This window comes from Syngnathus acus, chromosome 10, assembly GCF_901709675.1.
Source record: "Syngnathus acus chromosome 10, fSynAcu1.2, whole genome shotgun sequence".
In the NCBI taxonomy this organism is placed as follows: domain Eukaryota; kingdom Metazoa; phylum Chordata; class Actinopteri; order Syngnathiformes; family Syngnathidae; genus Syngnathus; species Syngnathus acus.
The window spans coordinates 6824431-6846093 of NC_051095.1; the positions used below are offsets into that span (position 1 = coordinate 6824431).

The window sequence follows — 21663 nt, forward strand, 5'->3', positions numbered from 1 at the left end:
TAAAATATTCCTGCAGACCTCATAAACCAACTGGGATAGGCTCCAGCACGCCCGGGTCCCCCGCGGGGACAGGCGGAAGAGAAAATGGATGGATGGATATAAAGTATTTTATATTATGGTGCAATGTTAAGAATCAAACTGCATGTTCCAGTGGCTTACACGTACTAAAACGTTCAAATGAAAATGAAAGAAAATTAATTCCTGAAAGTTGAGAAGACTGCTTTTTTATTGGTCGCTGAGGTTGAGACAGGGCTGATTAGACAGCCGAGTTGAGGAAGTGATGGACGGCAAGTCGCCAGAAGGACGCCAAGACACCGACGCAGGAGAAGCCGATGAGCAGCCAGAGGAGCCCCGCGCTCACGTAGAGCGCACGCAAACTGACAAATACAAACAAGGTCATGACGTCACCACGGTCAAGTCATGGTGTCACGGCGACACGAGCAGCTTGTCAACTGACCGTTGTTGCGGCGACTCGGCATAACCTTGAAAGTAAAGCAGACGTGCCAACACATACGCCACGCCGCACACGCAAGACGCTCCTGGGGAACACGGACAGGCACTTCAGCACACGAGCAGCGCAGCGCGCGTCTAGAACGTTACGTCACCTGAGCTGAAGAAGACACCGGACGTCCACAAGATGGCGATGAAGAGCGGGAAATATTCTGAGCAATTCACTCTGCGAATTCGTCACAAATTAGGAGGTAGCGTTAGACGCAAGACGTCATCTTTCACTTACTGAGCCCTGAAGACTCTCTCAAATTGGGGGTGTCCACTCGTACACGGGGGGGAAACGCCAAACTTCCTCCGGGCGCTAATCACCTGCAGGGAGAAGTACGCTGCCATACATAGGTGGCAGTGCCACGAACATTTTAAGACTTAAACTAGACTCAGATGACACAATTACATTTAAACAACGTAAAATGGCCGCCCTCTCTCACCTTGCTCCAGGACGGCGGCCACGGTGACGGCGGCTAGACCCACAAGGTGATGATGCAGCGCATCCATGACGTTGATGAAGTGAACGGACTGGCAAACGGTCCCGATACTCGGGTGCCCTTTGAGTGGGTGGGTACGATTGGCAACGTATGTAAATGATTACAACGCGATTTATTTACACGCACAGACATGGGCAGACGCACACATGCGCTGCGCATGTTATCAACCTCACAAACAGATACGCGGGAAGCGTTTGTGGGGAAGAAGTATATTTACAAGTCATAAACCTCTTGTTTAACACAAACATATCAAAAGTAGAAAATACTTACAAAAATGGTCTGCAATATATAAAAATAACATCTATGTCCAGATCGCAATGTTACATACAAAAAATAGATTTAGAAACATTTACACACAAACGAGGTGACGGATATGCTCCACCCATCGGCCAATGGCAATGCATTCCGGTCGGAGCGATCTGTCCATCCGACATCTGTCAGAGCGCATCCCGGAAGCCGGCATGTCCACCCGGGATCATGTGACATGTAACGCCGCGCGTTACGAGGCATCATGCGAAATGTCATGTAACATCACATCAAAGAATGTGTCAGGTGTCACGTTGTCTGACGCATTAGACAATATATGGGTCCAGGTGGAGTCAAAATCAAAACGTTTTGACATCATGTGACGCGGCATTTTCAGACATGACATCACGTAACATTGTTTGGTGCACGTCATCTGATGGGTTATGCGACATAATGGAACTTGTGGTGTCACAATATGCATTACTTGAATGTCACAACACATGGCCCAGATGATGTCATCACGTCAGATATCAACTGATGCAAGTTACAGGTGTCACATGACGCATCATAATATCTGACGTGTCACCTGACACGCAAGTGACATACCCCGACACATTTGATATCGTATGACCCGTTGGTGACGTGGCAAAACCTAATATCAGGTGATCGGTCACGTGACCCTACTCAGGAGAAACCGGCGGCGCAACACGTGACGCATGCTGATTTCTGCCCGCCGATGGCGGCGAGAAAGCGCAGCGGTATCAACGTCTACTGGTGTGAGGCGAGCAGCTCGTCGAGGTCTGCCATCCACTCATGCGCGCTCTGCCCTTTCAGCAGTGACTCCACCAGGTCGCTTTCGGCGGCGAAGCTCCCAGCAGCGGCATTGTATCCGAAGGAAAGCTGCTGCTGATTGGCCGTCCTGCTGACCTGGTAACCTTGGTTACACGGCAGGCCCTGCCGCCCGCCACCTGTAGCAGCCCCGAACACCGCCAGGTCAGGGAGGACGTTCTGATTGTTCGGGTGGTTCTGAGCTGCTTGCTGTTGAGTCTGGGGCGGGCCCAGGCTCTGAGGGTTGGGCGGTGCGCGCTGCTGGGCGCTCTGCATCATGCCCACCACGGGCCGCCCGGCGGGGTTGGGGGTAAATGTGGTGGCGGACATTTTGGGGATGCGAGCCTGCTGCTGCTGCTGCATGTGGAAGGCATTGGGGGCACTGACGAAGGTGTTGGGGGGAAGACCGGCATTAGCGGGCGACGTTTGTTGCTGCCATACGCTATTCTGGGGGGCCTGCATGTTGGTGGGCATACGGGCGGCAGCCATCTGTTGCTGCTGCTTCAACATGGCGGCAGCGTTGGGCTGTTTGCTGAGGTGCTGCTGTGCCAGCAGGTTGTGCCTGTACAGGGGCTGACGCTGCTGGGCCCCGTGCCCACCGCCCGGGTGAAGGCTCATGTTGTTATACAGCACCTGCTGCACGTCCACACCAGTCCCGCCGCACGACGCCAGCCCAAGGTCCGCTTGGCTCGCCGGCGGAGCAGCGCCGCTCGCCGTCATGGCACCAGAGGCCATGTTGAGTCCCATCATGCCTTGTGGCTGAGGAAACATGCGCTGGCCGGCCGGGGCGGGGCCTCCCATGGAAGACACGCTGGCTAGCGACTGTGACGAAGCTGAAAGCGGACAAAGTATGATGCACGTTATTCACAACAAGGCGTTCCCTGCATATCGTTAGACAATCAGTCTGCTCGCATGAAGGACGCAAAAAATATTGACTGCCCAGAGGCTGAAATTCAGGGAAATCTGGATGACTGTAAAGCCAATAAAGTCTCCTAACCATTAGTCTATCAAAACAGTTGGCAACTAATTTAATAATTGATTGCTTGGCGATTAATCGCTGCGCTCCAAGCTGATTTTTTTTTTTAACGTTGAAAAGTAATTCAGTCATTTTGTTAGCCATGTACTGAACATTGCAGTGTTAACAAAAAAAGTTAAACAACACAAAAGCGTTCTGCATATTTGCGAATCACCATTTTGCCCATTTTCAGAACTTTTGGGGTAACTTTGTGTATCCTCGCAACTTGTCAGGTCGTTTATAAACTAGAGGAGCGATTATTAATCAATTAGTCAACAACTCATCTACACCCCAAGTACGGGCACCCTTTTGGTCACCGAGTAGTCGTTTAGTGACTGTTTCACTTGAAAGCACATCCAACTGTTCTACTCCAGCGACAGAATCTTTTTTCACCAAATAGCAATCAGCTGAAAAGTCCATGAGTTCAAATTTTTATCCACACCATGATTAAACTAGTCTTGGCCATGGTTGCTCATAATTGACATTCATAATTGACACAACGTGGAGGTGTAATCCATGCAGTTAACATTGAGACTTTGTTCCTTTCACAAACATTAAAAAAAGGAGAAGTGATGTTGACGTCAATGACGAAACAGCCGTGTGGTGTGCAAATGAGCTCGCTCCCTCATTTGTATGCTATGTACTGCTCCCATTAAAAAAAAATAATAATAAAAAAACACGTGGATGGAATTGTTGGGATGCATGAAGAACGCCAGGAAAGCTGGAGCCCAGACTCAAACCCCGAAACTTAAACTTACGAGTCCAACGTGCCAACCACTTCGGCACCTTGCTGCCTTGTGTATTAGGTCCTATTTAGGGCACAATTGGAATAGGACTTGAAGATGCTATGAATACGTAGAAAGATCATCAAAATGTGCCTCTCACCATTGAAGGGCAACAGTGTAAAAGACAAGTTCTTAATACAAAGCAGATTCTGTAAAAGACTATAAAAATTGTGAATAAAAAGTGAATGAGATACTCAACAATTTAATCTTTTGATCTGTCCATCATGTCCTATTTTGAATACAATATTAAAATAATGAAATTTGGCACTTCCACATCATTACATTCCCTTTTTGTTGGAAAGCGTCCAGACTTTTCTGGTAATCCGGGTAGTGAAGCCGCCGCATATACGAGAAGTTTGTTTTGGCATTAATGGGAATGTGGACAAGCACTCCTCAATGGGAATCTTTTTAAAACCAAATAAAAAATTGGCAGTCCCTGTACATCATATATTTGTAATGCAACTGAGAGACCGATTATGGCTCAATTATTCATGGGAAGAATTGTGAGCATAATTGATTTTAAAATGATTCAGTAGTGACAGCCAATATAGTTTTTTTGATATGCTATATTTGCGGATTTAACTTTGCATATGATCATTTCAAAACAGGTGTGTGTCTCTTTCACTGTTGCACAATCCCCAGTGTGGTATATTGGGATCTTGAGTAATGTCACGTCACTCAGTGTTTTACAGCACTGTTGTTCTCTCCAACCATACAAAAAAAAAAAAAGATTGTAAGATTTGTTCTGACCTTCCTGACTCTCTTTTTCTTTTAATTTTATACTCATCTGTAAATATCAACAAAAAGATTTGACAAAAGGAAAAATGTGCTATAGAAAGAAATGCATTTGGATTGGAGGGGGAAAAAAAAAACACTCTCTGACAATTTGTGAAAATTTTCTGACCTGTAAACTGGCTGACGGGAGCCTGTGGGAAAGCGTTCTGATTTGCCGTCTGTCCGGGCTGGTCCTGGTACTGAGGCGGGGGTCTGGTCAGGTGTCTCTGAAGCTGCTGGTCCTGCTGACGCTGTTTCTCCTGCACAGCGCAACACCACAACGGGATTGGTCACCAAGCATGTGGTCGGAGATGTGAGAAAGTCCCATACAGGTCATAATTAAGATGTCTCACGTCACCAATTAGCGTTATTTCCAAGATAAAATGCAGCTGCAGCTATGTTTTTGTTTAAAGAGCACGCAGGTTTTGTATATTTTTCAATTGTACATGGAGTTACTCTATTGGTTTTTGTTAACTATACTAACATTGGTCGCAAGTGGAAATGACGCAAAGTTTGTGAGTGCCAGCGACTTGGAGGCCCGAGAGCCACTTTGTTGGAAATGTAGTGGAAAGTGACCTGTTCTGCCATCATCTGCTGTCTCTGCAGGTACTGCTGCTTTTGCTGCTCCAGAATCTGTTGTTGCTGTTGCTGCTTGAGTGCCGCCGCCGCCTGGCTGCCGAGGTAGGCCGTGTTGCCGTGGTTACCCGCAATGGCGTTGGGCCCGGGCGCCGCCGCCATTGTGCCGCCGCCCGGCGTGGATGTCAGGGCGCCGGCAGGATTGGGGCCGTGTGGAGGCGCCGGGTACGAGTTCTGGTCCTGCGATAGAAAGAAATAGACGAGGCATGACGTCCGCACAAGGACAAACGGTACAGGCGCAGGAAAAAAAAGCCTTCTGCGACTTCTCGCATGTGACGTGATAAACCACTTTCCCAGAACCAATCACAATAAACAATAGTGATATTTTGTTTTGCTCAATGTCACTGATATAGTGATGTTAAATCATAAATAATTCAGGTCCAATTGTAATTACCTTGCAATTTGTAAAGATATTTAAGATTTGCATGGACGCACGAGCTCCTGAGTGTGTGCGTGTTTGTGTCAGTTGGAGCTGGCGAGAAGCAAAACAGAAGGAATCCCAGATGGACTTTGACTCAAGTCAAATGAGTCCCATTCAAACAGCTAGCGGGATGTGGAGTCTAGCGTCACCTGCCGGACACTCTTGCCCATTTACCTGCCAAGCTAACGTTAGTCATGAGCTCATGTTAGCAGGCATCTATGTGACACATTAGAAATTTGTTCGAGTTTTTTAACCCTCAGGCCTTGTGGAATTTGAGCGATGTTTTCCCCCAGCTTGTTTATGAACATTTTGGACCACCTTTGAAAGTATGGATGGATGGATGGATGGATGACAGACAACTGTTCCACATGGTGAACAGAGAGCAATTTCAATGCTTCATATTAAGGGTGTTCTAAACAAATTAGGACAAAAGTAAGATCAACAGGGCCTCTACACAATTAATCAGTTATGAAAACATTTGTTGATCAATTTCATTATCGATCAGTTTTCAATGAACTGGTTGTTACACCTTCACAGTATATGGCCAATAGTTAGCTGAAGTTTGAAATCCCAAATGTATGTTTTGTGTGTTACCTGCGAGTGTGTTAGTGTGTGCTGACGAAAGTTCATGTTGTTCTTCTGCTTAATTTGCTGCTGCTGCTGTCTGAGCAGGCTGAGGAGAGCCGCCTTGTTCTGGTTCTGGCCGTTGGTCGGCCTGGGTGGCCCGGGCCCAGCCTCAAAGTGGGACAGGGGCTTGGTGTTGTTGTAGTTCAACATGGCTGCTTGGGCCCCCGGTGTGGGCGGGTGGTTGAGAGGTGGCCCCTGAGGTGGGTGGCCTAGCACACTGGGGTGACTGGTGGCCCCCGCCATGTAGCTGTTGGCCCCCGCCTTGGGTGAGGCCTTGGTGGGCTGGCCGGACATCAGGCGCTGCTTCTGTGCACCGGAATTGAAGTCCTGTGGGTACAAGGAGGGGGTGGTTGGCTTGTCCACGCCAAACGCCGCCCCCATTGTGCTCTGCGAGGGGGCGGCCATCTGTGTCCAGGGCGGAGGGTGTGCGTGAGGGCCTCCCTGTCCATGGAACTTGGTCCCGGGGGGCGCCGCTTGTTTGTGCTGTAGCTGGCTGTGGAGATGCTGTGCCCGCTGCTGCTGGGCGGCCAACTGCTGAAGCTGCTGGGCAGGGGACAGGTCTTTGGCGAGAAGGTGGTTGGGGGGCGGGGGGTGCTGCCTGGGCGGTGGTGCGGCTGGGGAGGAGGCGGATGAAACGGCCGCCGGAGAGCTAGTGGGGTGAGGAGGTGGCGGAGGCCCAGAAGACGCCGAGCGGACGTGAGGGGATCCGGTGCGCGAGTCCTGCTCGAAGGCGGACGGGGAAAACTCTGCTTTCACACTTCCCAAATCCATAGGAAGGAGACTCTGGGAGGGCTTGCTGCCTGCTGCCACGCTGGCGCTTCCCGAGTTAGGAGTCATCTCCAGAGGGTCTTTGCGGTCCTCAAAGTCATCATTGAGGATGTCCTGGATGTCCTCGTAGTCCACGGTGCGGTTGAGCTCATCCATCAGGTCGGACCACACCTGCTCATCTAAGTTAAGGTCCGGAAAAAGGTTGTTGTTGTTGTTTCCTCCTGCTGACGGTGGCATGATGGGGAGGATATCATCGGGCTCCTGTTTCATCTCCTTGCGGTGAAAGTCAGCCGATGCCGTCTCCTTGGTGCCATCTGCTGTAAATTCAACAGAGGGGCCGTGTATGCCGTTGGAGGACAGCGCGTCGCCCAGGCCCAGTTTGGAATCCAGGGGGGAGCCGTTGGCCTTGGCGGCAGCATCCATACAGGCCTTCTTACTGGACGGGAAGCCGTCTGAGAAGCCGTTGACCTGCTCGCGGCTCAGAGGCGAACTAGCACTCTCCAGCTTCCTTTTCACCGTCTCCTGCAACTGCAATGCAAACCAAAAGCGGCATACATGATACATCAAAAGGACTTTGAATGAAATCATTTTAATCCACTGAATTGAATCAAAATAATTTAAATCTTTCCTTTTTAGTTGGCTAAAATAATTTTTTTTTTGCAGGTTAGGGGTTAATAAAAAACCAGCAAGGTTTGCATGGAGACATAAATTGTGCAGCAACAATTTTTTTTTTGATTGATCGATGAATATAATGAAAAATACATTTTCAAAATTTCCCTCCATTGAAAAATTGACATGTATTAATTTTCATCAAGCTTTCATTATTAATCGTACATGCTTGTCCTTGAGGTGATGAAGACTTCCATTTATTACAACATGATTGGCTGATTTCACCCAAATCCAAGGCATTAAGAAATTACCGTAATTTTCGGACTAAAGGTCGCTCCGGAGTACAAGTCGCATCAGCCATAAAATGCGCAAAAAAGTGAAAAAAAAACCAAAAACATAAGTCGCTCCGGAGTATAAGTCGCATTTTGGGGGGCAATTTATTCGACAAAATCCAACACCAAGAACAGACGAGCAACAACAGGCTAAACGATAGATATGCTAACGTGACATAAACACAAACAAAGAGCTGAGAACGGGCCTGACGTAACATTCAGAGTTATTAAAAAAAAAACTATTACATAAATAACACGTTTATAAAACCATCTGTGTCACTCCAATTCATTAAATCCATGGATCGTCCTTTGTCAACAACGGGTGCGTGCCGCTGACGACGCTTGCACTTCAAAATATTCCACAGGCCCTTATAACGATATATAAATTAGATATCAAATAACTATTATATAAGCAATAATATTATCAAACCATCTGTGCACTCTAAATCATTAAATCCATCGATCAAATTCCTCGTCCTTTGTCAACAAGGCCGCGCGTGCGCCCTGACAGCCTCGTCGTTATTCCACAGATCTACTATATAACTAGATTGTAGCGTTAACAAAGTACTAGGAAAGACGTGGGTTTGGTAAACGTCTCTTTATTTAACAAAACAAACTTCCAGGCGTGTGGCGGCGTCGACTTCCAGCCACAGAGATGGAAGAGAGATCCATAGAATAGGACCGGGCGTGCGTAAAAGCCATGACCGAGCCCCATCCACCGTCCCCGGACAGCCACCCGGCCGAGCGCCGGCCCTCGACTTCCATCCACGGAGGTGAAAGAGAGCTCCGGAGAGTAGGACCGGGCGTGCGTAAAAGCCATAATAGTTTTTCAAACCTTTTGTGTCACTCCAAATCCTTAAATCATTCAAACTCTTCGTCCTCCGTGTCACTTAGAAACAAAGCTGCTAATGATGCCGGTAGTACGTAGGGCCCTTCGTCATCTTCCTCATCCCGTGATCAATCTTTGTCCTTTTTGTAAACAACCGCCGCATCGCGCTGCTGACGTCACTTGAAATTCAAATTACAGTAATCCCTTGCTACATCGCGGTTCGTTTATCGGTTTCACTTTTTTTTGTTGAAATTAAAAAAAAAAAAAAAGGCACGGGCACCATCTTGTGCACCACAAGGGAGACTGCTTCCTCCACTAGTGGCCTCACTCACTCACTCACTCACTCACTCACTCACTCACTCACTCACTCACTCACTCACTCACTCACTCACTCACTCACTCACTCACTGACAAATATGCCGAGGTCTTGTCTCTATTGATTTTATACATGTGACAAACTAGGAACAATCTTCCCCCTTCAGCTGTCAACATCAAGTCATGTGACAAGTGGGCAAGCAACAAATGTGTGTGTATGTGTGTCAGTGCGCTTTCGGTGAGTCAAACAGAGCTGAACAAGCGAGCGATTGAAGTTTCAGAACTTGAAATTCTGGTATTACTCCGCCCCTCGGTTGCCATAGAAGCAACCTGCAGAAAGGGGCAACAGCATTTTGGACAATTTTCCGATGACCCCAACAACCGACCGAATCATCATTTAGTATTTGTTCGCACATTTTCTGCACTGTCAAATTGATATCATATCCTGATTTTGGAAGAAATAGTAGAAATTCACAGCTATTTTTTAGATCCGATTCATCGGGTGGAAAAAAACGACAGATTGATCGATCATCAGAATAATTGAACATGACACGAGCAAATGAATCAACAACTAGAGGATGCCTTTCCTTCATGCTTGCTCTATTTTCTGGCACAAAAATGTCAAATATTCATGATGGCGCTTGGATGGAATGCTAAGGTTGAACTGCTCACATTTTATTTTGACTGCTCTTCCATCTCCATTCCCATCTATTGTTACACACATCTCTACACTTCTATGGTCTAGGAGTGTTATATGATGGAAGCTGCGCAAAAATTAGCGGCGACTCAAATGAAGATTCAAAGTCAAAGTCTGCATGGAAAATGCCAAAGGTGAATCAAAATCTTTTGGCTCAGATCAGATCAAATCCGATAATGTCATTCTACTATATTCTGACAAGAGATGCTGCTGCTGCCATGTTGCATTTACAGGCACTTTTGGGTGAGCCATGTTGAGGGAGCCCTGCCACTAGCAAGGACTGGCCCAGGATACGCGTGCAAGGCTAGAAAATGATTTACTTGTCAAGCAGTTTAACTTCTGTATAGTTACGAACAAGAATAAATGCCTCTACTCTGAGGGCATCCAATTTATTGAGTTAGTTTCTACATTTGGTCTCCGTGCATTTTACTCTCTAGTCATGGTGGGTTTAATTTACTACATTTTAGAAGTCGTAATATGAGTCGTAGTTCTAGTACTAGCATTTGTAGTCGTTAGAGTTGTAGCAGTACTTGTTGTATTAGTTAGAGCGGTGGTAGCAACATGACAAGGTGGAGTAGTTGTAGGAAGTATAAAAGCAGTAGTTGTAGTTTTAGTAGTAGCACAAGTAGATGTCGTTCTGGTAGTAATAGTAGTTGTAAATAAAATTAGTAGTCGTAGTAGTAGCAGTAGGGATGCTGATCGCGGTCGTGTTGGACTCACTGCAATGAGCGTGCTGTTCCGGCTCTGTTCGGCGACTACTCCGCTGCCGTCGCCGAGCTCCACGCTGGCTGCTCCAGCACCTCCTCCGCCACTGCCGGCTCCGGGTGCCCTCTGTCCGGCCTGATCCCCGGCACTAGCCGGGGGCTGACGGTGCTTATTGGACCTCTTGGCCTTGGCCTGCAGGCAGCGCTGGTGCAAGGCGAGGGTCTGCTGCCTCTCCAGCTCCAGGCTCTCCAGCGCGGCGGCCTCGTAGCGTCTCTCGCAGCTGTTGTGATGCTGCCGGAAGAGCTCAATCCTCCGCCGCAGCCGCTCCATCACCGCGCTGTGTCGCGGTGTAACAAAATCCGCCATCATCAATTAAAAAAAAAAAAAAAAAGCTTGCGGGCTCAGGTTAGGTCCATAAAACGCTGTCTGTGGTTCTCGTTTTTTGTGACTACGGGCGTCCGTAACCCCTCCTCCGCCCGTCTCTGGACCCTTACAAAGCCAGCCGTGCTGCTGGCTCCATTGGAGGTTTACGGCCTTCGGTCACCGCCGGTCAGCCGTCCGACCTCTTGGCCCAGTGAGGAGAATGAGATGCTATGTGGAGTAGCGGCGAAAGGAGCACCGAGCATCCGCGTCCAAGTTGTCCACAAAGCTAACTAACTAGCGCATTAGCAACATTTCTGTTGTGTTTACATGCTAGCACATTCCTGCACTCGCTAGAAGTTGCACGGCCAAAAAAAAGTGGCAAACGAAGTGGCCGCTCTGCCAAAATGGGCTCACCAGGCACAGGGCATGATTTTAGGGGGGAGATTTCATGTCAACTCGGTGGCAACTTAAGTCGCTCGATGAATGTTAGCTGGCTGCTAAGCTAACGCGAGCGAAGCCACTCCGCGACTCTGAGCGGACTTTCTTGTTCGCCAACTTCGGAGGCCTTTCCGGCTCCACTGGCGCACAAAATGGTGGTCTTTTCTCTTCGGGCGCTACGACAACATTGTCCGCATTTATCAAAAGGACTTACTGTGAACGTAGGGCTGGGCCGTGCGCTCTCTTTACAGCATCTGTTGAGGCAACAGCTGATCCTCCACCCGCCTGGCCGCTTGCTCACCGCCTCCTCCCGCGGCCGCCCGCCCGCCTCCTTACCTCCCTCTCTCAGTGTAGCTAGGCTAGATGCTCGGCTAGCTCTGGTCGGGGGGGCTGCCTGCCTGGCAAGTTACTAAGCGCCATAACGAAGCATGTTCGGAGCGGCCTGGTTATCAAGTGGTCGCTGCGGGTTGACGGTGCTCCTTCCGGATTAGGGCTGCGCGTAGCCCCGCAAGTGCTCGTCTATTGTTTTCCAAAGGACGGGTAGGCTGACGCCGCCATTTTGGTAACTTTCTCTTTTTTTCTAGCTGAGAGTAACGTATATGCCCCGCCCCCTTACTGGTGATACGTACACAGCGCGGATGGATGGTGCGCTGTGCGAATGCGTAATAATTTTTTTTTTTTTTTTAATATTCACATTAGGGATCACAGATTTTTGTGACATATTTTTAAAGTAATTTTAGATATATTTTAATACATTTTATAAATTCATTGAAAGAATAAACATGTTTGCACATACACAGTAGATGTTTGGAATTTTATATTTGCACATACACAGTACTTGGGAATGATTTTTGTTTTGTTTTTTTGATACATTTCCCCCCCAGAAATACTTGTAGTATAATACATGTTAAGTTTTTGTTGCTCCTTTAAACTATTTTTTGTGCATATTTTTTTAAACATGGAAATTTGAACTTTCTGCACGTTTTTCTTTTTGTACACAGTAATTGTATTTATCCAGGTTTTATCTACTTTGTAATATAACTAAACTATTGCCCTGATGTGTAGATACCCACCCAACACAGCCATTTTAGGCATCTTATGTTGAGCACATATCCACATCAATGAGAAACAGCCATAATAAAATCAGAAGTTTATGTTCCGTTTGGCCTTTTTTATTCATCAAAACACATCAGCATCTGTCACAGTATTTCTAGTCAAAGTTGGACCTTACCGGCAGCATCTTGCTCGCTTGCCACACCCCATGTACAGCAGGAAGAGGCGGGGCCAACGCTATGGTTTCAACACAAAAAGCTAAAAATGAAAAATCAATAATATTAAAAAAACAAAGACCAGTTAGCAAGAGGACCTTACTGTGTTAGCAGGCAGCATCATGTTGATGACAATGCTAGTGGACCAAAGACTTTAGGATCAATCTCAATCCCATGTAATAAAATCAAAATATTACTTAGGGAGCCAGGAACGAGTGAATGATCCTTAACGCAGCAACTGTTCAAAATCATTCCCCACTCCCTTATCACAATATTAGATGCCATATAATAAAATCTAAATATTGATTAGGGAGTCTGAAATGAGTTAATGATTCTATACTGTTCAATATCATTCCGCTCTCCCTTCTCACTATATCGAGACGTTTATATAGTGGGACCTAAACAGACCGAAAATTTCTACGACAGTCAATGAGTAAGCCGATTGTGAAGACAAAAAGAAAAGAAACTGACAAGTTCCACAGCTAATGCTAAGCTAAGTAGCAAAGGAAACAGACGCACTGACAGAGCGACGCTTCAAAACAGGATGTGACTCAGCCTCTTCCTGTTCAGTGCCGATCTACGTTAAAAGGATTGATCAAATAATATTTAAAAACAAAACAAAAAAAAACTAGTCTTTGATCATCAACCTTCATATTTGATTGCAATCTCATGATGAATAGTCAGAACTGTGACATCACGAGGTGAGATGTCAACAAAAGGAGTCCAAGGAAATTGCTTCCTCAAATGTTTTGAAATGAAAATCAAAACTTGAGGCAAAAGTCAAGAAAACAATTATTAGATTTACTCCAATTAATGTTTCATTCACCTATTCATGCCGGTGATGTATAATCTCACGAAGGACAATGACAAGCTCTTCGACTATGTTGGCAGGAGTAACAAACTGTGGAAGCACCTTTTGTGACTTTTTCCCCCAAGTGCTGAACATTAGAAAGCTAATTAATTAATGGCTGCCAAATGATGAACTACCCAATTAGATTCCAACTATGGCTGGTTCTGATCATTTCAATCATTTGATAGCAATAACAAGTGTACGACAGCATTCCAATGTTGTTCGACTGTCCATCTGATGGTGTAGCGAGTTGGGGTCTGCGCTGACGTTTTGTTTCGGAATGATGCAGGAAGATGCAGATGGACTTGGATAATCTCTTTCAAAATAAAAATATTAATAATAATAATAATAAAAAAAAACTTCCGTCAAAGTCAGTCCTGCCAGCACTGGAATTGTCGGCGCTTTCATTCTTTTCCCACCCGCTTCTGCGTAGAGGCTGAGAGGCCGAGAATGGTTGCGAGGGGGGATGGGGAATACAGCGAGGGAGGTAGGCTGCGGCTTGAGACTGATCAGTCCTTTCTGACCTTCCTGTTCCTGGGAGATCTCCGCAGAACGTCATCCTCCAACTTCTGGCACAGAGGAAAAGCATGATGTTAAAGTCATAACAAAATCATTCATACCGCTTGTCCCCACGGGGTTCCCAGGTGTGCTGGAGCCTATTCTAGCAGTCATCGGGACGCAGGGGGGAACAACCTGAGCTGGTTGTCAAAACGTTTTACTTTTTAAGACCACGCTACCATGGACCACCATGACATTTACTGAAATAGATTTTCTTAGCGGTTTTAGTAGTTCAAAGTGCAACTGGGTTGCTAAGCTACGTCAGTCAGATTTGATGACTGGCTTTAAATAGAAATACAAATAAAGGCCATGTTACAGGTTCAGTCTTTCTTGGTAAAACCAAAAGTAATTTTGCCTCATCATTTTCTCAGTTGCATTTTTGCTCAGCTCAAGGGGGAAAACAACAGAATGTGAATTAAGGATTTTAATTAAACAGATTTTTTTTTCTTTGCTGACCAGCAGGATGTCCAAATGATTCCATTGTGTTTTTGTTGTTGTTCACCTCTTCAACTGACGCCTCCTTGTCCTCCTCCTCCTTGTCCTCCTCCTCCTTGTCCTCTTCCTCCTTGTCGCCATCCACCTCCTCTTTGTCGGCGGGGCTTTCATCGTTGGCCTCTTCCTCGCCGTCACCTTTGCCATCTGCTCACGACCACACCCCGAGTCATGTCAGCACAAAGGAGAAAAGCTAAGGGTAATATTTGCTTGGTGCTCCAAGAGACCTGCGCTACTCATGTCCTCCTCTTGGGCCTCCTCTTCAGCTTCCTTCACATCAGGCTGAGGCTCGTCCGTTTTCTTGTAGTCCGCCGCCGCCGCTGGGGCCTCGCTCTTTTTCTGCATTCGCACATTGCCATCATGAAATCATCAGGGGAGGGGGGGGGGGGAAACCCCTTCATTTTCTTAACGTGGGTATGTGTGTGTTCCTTACCTTGCCGGTGCAGCAGAAGACGAAGATGAGGACAAGCGGCAAGGCCACGGTCAGCACGTAGACGACCCAAAGCCATGGACGCTCCTCTGCCGCGTTCATCATCTGAGCCGCCAGGCCCGGCTGCCCCAAAAACATTGAAAATCACGTTAAAGAGAGGCCAGCTCAACTCATTGGAAAAAAATTCAGCTGATGAGTCAACATTTTGGAAAAATGTTGGAAAGTTACAATGGGGTTTTTCCCCCCTCAAAAAGTTGGAAATTCATAAAGGACTTGCATTTTACAAAACAACAATAAAAAACACTTTCTCCACAGTGTGACTTTTCGCAAAAATCACATTTCTAAAAAAGAAAAAAAAGAAATAAATCCAACCACAGAAAAAAGCAACATACTGCTTGCTAATAAATTTTTATAGAGTAAAAAAGAAAGCCAAAATTTTGAACTTTCTGGAAAACAAATGTTTTCAAAAAAAAAAAAAAAAAGAAAAAAAAAAAAACCCTTGGTCAAAAATGGTTTTGAGAGAATTCGCAATTCATCTATATTTTGGATAAAAGCAGCGGATTGGGTACCTCAGCAGCACCCTCGGCTGCCTTCTTGAGGCCCCAGCCGTCGTTGGCCCAGCGTTCAGCCACGTTGCGGTCGTCGGTGACCAGGAAGTTGTCGAAGAAGATGTCGGACGTCATGGACCACAGTTCCAGGCCCACAGCGCTGAAAGCGCTCATCCGGAAGGGGTGCAGATCCTCAAAGAAGTCTGGATTGGCAATCTTGCGAGGCTTCCAAATGCCCTGTGGGACGAATGCGCAGCCACATCACAATAATGACTCCGTGGGGATTTAAGTTCCTCCAAAGAATTCCCAATGTAGCAATTCAGGACTCGGGAATAGGTGACATTAGTGGAGGTGAGATTCCTCAAGATGTCAAAAAAGGACTACATTGTCTACTTGACATCCCTCAGATCTAACATAGCGCCCCACGGAAAAGAGATGCCCCAAAATGGTGGAAACGCACAAATTTAGTTTACGTGACGCCAACACCAACAAAGAGACTCAGAAGTGAGACGCCACGGAAAATAACTTCTTTTGTCTAACTGAAGTTCCCCGAATCCCAACGGCAACAAAGCACTACTTTGTCTAACTGAAATTCCTGCATTGTTCTTTTGAAGTGTGATGGCAGCAAAAGTATCATTTTTGTTTTTTCTCCTCAACTCCTATGGTTCCTTGATGGCAAAATGCCACAAGATGGCGACAAAGTACAACATTCATCTAATCTAAGAGATGCTACAGCTTCAGTTTGAAAGGTCACCTGGTAGTTCGGGTTGTCGATCATGGGCGCCTTCCACTTGCCCTTGTAGTCAGGGTTGTCAATAGTGGGGCGCTTCCAGAGGCCGCAGCCTGGCGCCGCCTCGCAGGCCGGGTTGGGGATCTGAGGCGCCTCCCACTCGCCGTCCATGTCCTCGTCCCTGATGCAGAAACACATGCTCAAACGGTGCACGTGGAAAAACGGCAGCTATTGTTAAACTTGATCGGTCGCCGCTGCAACGCACCAGTCCTCGGGCTTGACAGCATCGGGGTCTCCGATGTACTCGGGCTCGTCGTCCAGCCAGCCGTCAGGTTTGACCGCATTCTCGTCGGGAATCTGAGCTGGAGCGTCCTCGTCCCTGTGCGCATGCCAACATAAAAATGAAAACAAATTGTTTCGTCTGCAACCAAGAAGATTCTGATGCAGTAAATTTTTACTGACCAGTCTTCAGGTTTGCTGGCATCCGGGTCCTGGATCTTGGGTCTCTCGTCCCAGTCTTCGGGCTTGTGATCATCTGGGTCCTCAATCTCGGCGGGGGGGTTGACTGGGGGGGTCATGTCCGTCAGCAAACTGCCGCTGTTCACCACCGTTTGGTCCACCAGCATCTCAAATGTGTTGTCGGGGTTTAGCACTAGAGGATGCACACAAGTCAGTCAGTCGCGTGCCTGCGCTGCGTGCACGTGCCGACAACTAACCGAGGGTGTAGAGGTGCGTCTTCTTGTCAGTGTAGTATGTGCGCAGATCAGCGTCGGGCTTCTTGGCGTGTTTCTCCTCGTATTGTCCTGTCTTGGGATTCTTATGTCTGAAAATGAAGTGCAGCTTGTAGTCCTCTCCGCATTTGTCTGGTCCAAACATGATGGTATATCCAGTCTTGTCCACAAACTGGGCCTGTGCACGCACACAAATTTCAGACACAGGCAATAATATATAGATGTACATACAGAGATAGAGAGTGGGATTCGAATGTATGCGAGTCTCCACTTTCTGTACATTAAAGCGTAAAATCAATAAAAGTTAATGACATTGACTTTTAAATTGGTTTTAGGGAAGATGAGTACTTTTGCTATTTTTCTCTCTTTCTCAAGGTCTACTTGTGACGAACACGAACTTTGAATTTTTGTCTTAGGGAAAACACATATGTTGTCTTCCTTTAGTAGGATTAATAAAATATTTTTATTTACGGTTATCGCATTTGAAAAACCACAAATGTTGTGAAAAGGAAAACGTTTGTTGGGTCAACTGCGCAAATCAAAACATTTTGAGGTTTGGACATTTGCCCTGAGAAATTCCTTACAAGCTAATTTTTAGTGAAGATCCCTGGCCTAATATGTAACATGTGAGCCATAACGTGGTAGGTTCAAGTGCGCAGAGACTGACCAGCTCCAGTTCAGGCGTCTGAGTGAGCAACTTCACATAAGCACCGCCGCAGTCGATGCCGGCCTGGAAGTTCACCTCGTACCTAAACACACACACAACATAGTCACAATACAGAACGATGAGCAAGCATGTTCCAAGTGTGTGTGCGTGCGTGCGCTTTCTTACTGAACAATGAGTGGCATGGTGTCAAAAGTGAATGGTCGCAGCAGCAGGGCAGAGATGGCGTGATGTTTGGCACGAGACTTGAGAACCAAACCTTTGTCGCCGGGAAGCTTGCTGTCCTTCATCTCCTCTACCTCCCACTTGCCTATACAAAATGGTCATTGTCATCATCATCAACATCAAGTGGGAGCGGGACACCCACCATCATACTTGGCGATGTCATCATCTGTGTCTTCCTTCTTGGCACTGGACAGCACCCAGCTGAGAAGATGATTGACAGCCCGTCAGAGTCGGGATCAAAAACATATTTTCACGTTTTGATGAAAATGTATTTGGAGTTCCAGCATGAGAACAACACGCTTAAGAAATTGTTGTTGCATTAAGAGCAATGTCAGCAACAGACTCATCTCAAGTCACCACTAATGCTCCCGGAATGATGAGCGATTCCAAAATTGCAACAGAGGCATATTCTATCTAGGTCCACTATATAAAAATAAAATAGTCCGGTTAACAGCTCAGTGGCCTAGTGGTAGAGTGTCCGCCCTGAGACTGGAAGGTTGTGGGTTCAAACCCCGGCCGGGTCATACCAAAGACTATAAAAATGGGACCCATTGCCTCCCTGCTTGGCACTCAGCATTAAGGGTTGGAATTGGGGGGTTAGATCACCAACTGATTCCCGAGCGCGGCACCGCTGCTGCTCACTGCTCCCCTCTCCCCCAGGGGATGGATTAAAATCACATGGGGATGGGTTAAATGCAGAGGACAAATTTCACCACACCCAGGTGTGTGTGTGACGATCATTGGGACTTTAACTTTTAGCTTGCCGCTTACCTGCCCAGCGTTCCACGATCAAAAGATTCGGCAAAGTAGTGTTCTCCCATTGGCTCCGGAGCTTTGTAGGTCACCTGCGCCGACGTGTCACAACATCATGACATGAACGCAACATACATCAAAAGCGACTAGCGGCCAATTGGCAATCGGCTTACTTTGGGAACGGGCGGGGTTTTGGGAGGCGCCGGGGTGTCGTGGTCGTCCTCCGGCTCGTCGTCTGCTCCCAAATCCATGTCCAGGTCTTCATCTTCAACGTCCATGTCCTCACCCAGGAGGTCCTCGTCAGGGTCATGGGCCACACATGCTGGCGCCAGGCTCAGGCAGAGAACACCCATTGCCAAAACAACGAACAACCACACCGTACGATCCATCGTCTGCACACCAGATACTGCGATGAGATCAAAGGCATTGTTGATGACGCGCGTTTTATGTTACTATGGCGCTGGATGAACGTCACGGTAACTAAGCACCCACAGGACACACAAATTACCCTTGTGACATCGCCACACTATGGGATACACATATAAGTGCACGCGCACAAAGACAAACGGACTACCACGAACACACACACAAAGTAGGACACACTAGCAAGCACACACAAAAATGCACGTTTAGCTTCACACACTCACACAAGAGACAAGATGCACGTGCATGCACAAGCACACACACCCCTAAGATGGTGGCGTTTGTGGGTCGCAGGTCACATGACGATCAAAGAATTTGTAAAAAGACGGCGGCGGTGACCTAAAATTTGCTGATTAGCCCACAGACGCTAATCAGGTTAATGGATTAGTGAGATTGGACAAAGGAATGTAGCGTTATCTTAGCATGCCAGCCATCTGGCACACATGAGCGCCCATTTTAGTGTGTGTGTGTGTGTGTGGGGGGGGGGGGGGGCGTGGTCCACACTCCAAAGCTTTTGAGGTCTTCTCTAGTTGGCCCCCAATTAATAATATTATGGTTAGTTTAAAGATGTGTTTCTCTCTCCTAATTGACATGCAGGCCTAGTAAAAGTAATCAGAGCAGGTTCTGATTGATTTTCAATGCGCATGCATAACCTTGGGTGCAAAGCTTGTCCTCACCAAAATGGCCACTACCATATCGCTAAATTCAGCTAGAATGTACTTTCATACTGTATTCTATATTCACATCAATGGTTAGAACAGTCCATCATAGTTTCCTGTGGTTATGTGGCTAATGAAATTTTCACCTATGGCCTTAAACGTAATGTAAACGTTTGCGTCTACAAGGCCACTTGCAATGCTAGCTGCTACATACCAAATAGCTTAACTAGACAACTGTGCCACTTAGCCAGGAATTGAAATCAGCCAAATCCTTTAAAGGATATTAAAAAACCAGATTACTTTTTTATTTTCACAATTATTCAAGTTTCCTGGCATCAATGTGCATGCTGTTCAGGCTGAACCAGATGCACCCGACAAGCTGGATACACTCGTGGACCAGCCTGATTTCCTAGCAACCACTTTACAAATTATAATCACAAACGGTGCCCATTTTATTTCCACAAATGGCCAGATTACTTTGTCTATAAAGGGAAAACATATTTGAATTTATCACTTTTTTTGCAGCTACCTTTCTTCTGCAGCACCGCATCACCAGAATGTCTCTAGTGTCAAGCCAAAACAAATGAAGGTGGTATTTTGTTTCCCCGTGTGCGTTTGTTTCCTTGTGTTAAACGCATAACAGGAAGAGCTCTTTTCCAATTTAACTGTTTAAAAGACTAATTTCAGTTCAATGGACAGGAAAACGTCGCCTCCTAGCGGACGGAGGAGGGACTCATGTACTCATGTTAACAGTTTGAAACGTGCGTGAATCTCTTGGCAAGGCATTCGTTTAAAAAATAAGTGCACATGTCCACAAACACGTTCAACGAAAGGACATTTACAATTTTTCACATGACCAATAATACACCCACAACATTAAAAAAACAAACAAAAAAAAACGTTACAATCTTAGAAATATTTGTGGATCTAAAAAACTAAATATATTTAAGTGAATAAAATCTTAATTATAAAATATCGTAACTATGTAAATGTATCTTACATTTTGTAATGATGCATATGATTCTGTGACTAACTTTTGTACATAACTCTTTCATGATGGACGTATAATATTGACTGTAAGGTGTGCGAGTGTATTCGTACTTGAATTACGGATTTTTAAAAAATGTATTCTTATACGGGAATTCTAGGGGCCACCTTTAAACGGAATATCCACTAAAATATTACCCGCAAAAGCATTTAGATTTATGCGGTACAAATTATTGTTTAAAATTGAACGATTGCTGCACCGGCCGGAACTAAAGCGATCACCTCCCCTTTTAGCCTAGCCTAACCTCATTGCCATTGAACTGCTGGCGCAGCTAACAAAGCTTTTCGTGGCAGCCAAGGTTGAATTCTTCATCCGAACTCGAGTGAACGTAAATAAGTTAAAGTAGCTAACCATTAATAGGTAGCTGAATAACTAGCGACACGACCGGCTAACATGCACGCTAGCATTAGCGGGCCAGCCTGGTTAACCTCACTTGGCTTCTCGACAGAACGCCCACAACTCAACAATCTTCCACCACTCCAAAACATGCATTTAGGGGACATGTGTAAAGCATACATTGAGAAACGCTTTAAAATTGTACATGTGGCGCGAATATAGCGATTAAATGACATTTATTCGACATGTGAACTCACCTCAACCGCCTGCTTGAGAACTGGCGTCTACAATCACGTGGGAATAATGGGAAACGGCAGGGAACGCCCTCACCTGTTGCTGATTGGGCAAGAGAGGGACATCCTGGCGTTTCCTGTCAACTGTCAACAGCCGATTGGTCGCTGGGTAGCTGCAACTCGTGGACGGCCCTGATTGGCCGAGATGGCAATGATGCCAAGCAGCAGGTCGGATGTGTTTGTTACGTGTTTTTTTTAAATGTTTGATTAAGTTTGGGTTTTTTTTCGTGCTTGTGCTTCTGCAGGATATTAAATACCATACAAATAAAATC

The 21663-nt window shown here is 46.4% G+C and overlaps 3 protein-coding genes across 5 annotated transcripts; all 3 read right to left on the reverse strand.

The window, feature by feature from the left end:
• Window positions 1-124: 124 nt before the first annotated feature.
• ltc4s (leukotriene C4 synthase) lies at window positions 125-1017 on the reverse strand. The gene is made up of 5 exons (XM_037261967.1): window positions 939-1017; window positions 737-836; window positions 606-676; window positions 458-539; window positions 125-377 (listed from the first exon to the last, which is right to left on the reverse strand). The coding sequence occupies exons 1-5, from the start codon at window positions 1003-1005 to the stop codon at window positions 257-259; spliced, it is 441 nt and encodes a 146-aa protein (XP_037117862.1). The 5' UTR covers window positions 1006-1017; the 3' UTR covers window positions 125-256.
• Window positions 1018-1088: 71 nt separating this feature from the next.
• maml1 (mastermind-like transcriptional coactivator 1) lies at window positions 1089-11973 on the reverse strand. Of its 2 annotated transcripts, XM_037261966.1 has the most exons (6): window positions 11598-11973; window positions 10598-10919; window positions 6295-7623; window positions 5220-5459; window positions 4774-4903; window positions 1089-2902 (listed from the first exon to the last, which is right to left on the reverse strand). In XM_037261966.1, the coding sequence occupies exons 2-6, from the start codon at window positions 10910-10912 to the stop codon at window positions 2010-2012; spliced, it is 2907 nt and encodes a 968-aa protein (XP_037117861.1). In that variant the 5' UTR covers window positions 10913-10919; window positions 11598-11973; the 3' UTR covers window positions 1089-2009. The 2 variants fall into 2 exon arrangements, with proteins under 2 accessions (XP_037117861.1, XP_037117860.1); XM_037261965.1 differs by having other exon boundaries at window positions 10598-11973.
• A 560-nt stretch (window positions 11974-12533) lies between these two features.
• On the reverse strand, window positions 12534-21491 carry canx (calnexin). Of its 2 annotated transcripts, none has more exons than XM_037260537.1 (15): window positions 21356-21491; window positions 18806-19038; window positions 18651-18724; window positions 18022-18080; window positions 17823-17964; window positions 17658-17739; window positions 16976-17168; window positions 16722-16911; window positions 16525-16638; window positions 16284-16440; window positions 15551-15766; window positions 14985-15104; window positions 14779-14890; window positions 14562-14698; window positions 12534-14067 (listed from the first exon to the last, which is right to left on the reverse strand). In XM_037260537.1, the coding sequence occupies exons 2-15, from the start codon at window positions 19019-19021 to the stop codon at window positions 14011-14013; spliced, it is 1869 nt and encodes a 622-aa protein (XP_037116432.1). In that variant the 5' UTR covers window positions 19022-19038; window positions 21356-21491; the 3' UTR covers window positions 12534-14010. The 2 variants fall into 2 exon arrangements, with proteins under 2 accessions (XP_037116432.1, XP_037116431.1); XM_037260536.1 differs by having other exon boundaries at window positions 12534-14070.
• Between the last annotated feature and the right edge of the window lie 172 nt (window positions 21492-21663).

Coding starts and splice junctions, on each gene's coding strand:
- maml1 (XM_037261965.1), bottom strand. CDS start 10,951: ATGATGGCGGATTTTGTTACACCGCGACACAGCGCGGTGATGGAGCGG. Junction 7,624..10,597: donor GGAACAGCACGCTCATTGCA/GTGAGTCCAACA, acceptor TTTGCATTGCAG/TTGCAGGAGACGGTGAAAAG. Junction 4,904..5,219: donor AGCAGATGATGGCAGAACAG/GTCACTTTCCAC, acceptor TGCGCTGTGCAG/GAGAAACAGCGTCAGCAGGA.
- ltc4s (XM_037261967.1), bottom strand. CDS start 1,005: ATGGATGCGCTGCATCATCACCTTGTGGGTCTAGCCGCCGTCACCGTG. Junction 837..938: donor GGCCGCCGTCCTGGAGCAAG/GTGAGAGAGGGC, acceptor TATGTATGGCAG/CGTACTTCTCCCTGCAGGTG. Junction 677..736: donor GAGAGAGTCTTCAGGGCTCA/GTAAGTGAAAGA, acceptor ACGAATTCGCAG/AGTGAATTGCTCAGAATATT.
- canx (XM_037260536.1), bottom strand. CDS start 19,021: ATGGATCGTACGGTGTGGTTGTTCGTTGTTTTGGCAATGGGTGTTCTC. Junction 17,965..18,021: donor TGACATCGCCAAGTATGATG/GTGGGTGTCCCG, acceptor CATTTTGTATAG/GCAAGTGGGAGGTAGAGGAG. Junction 14,699..14,778: donor GGAGGACATGAGTAGCGCAG/GTCTCTTGGAGC, acceptor GGTCGTGAGCAG/ATGGCAAAGGTGACGGCGAG.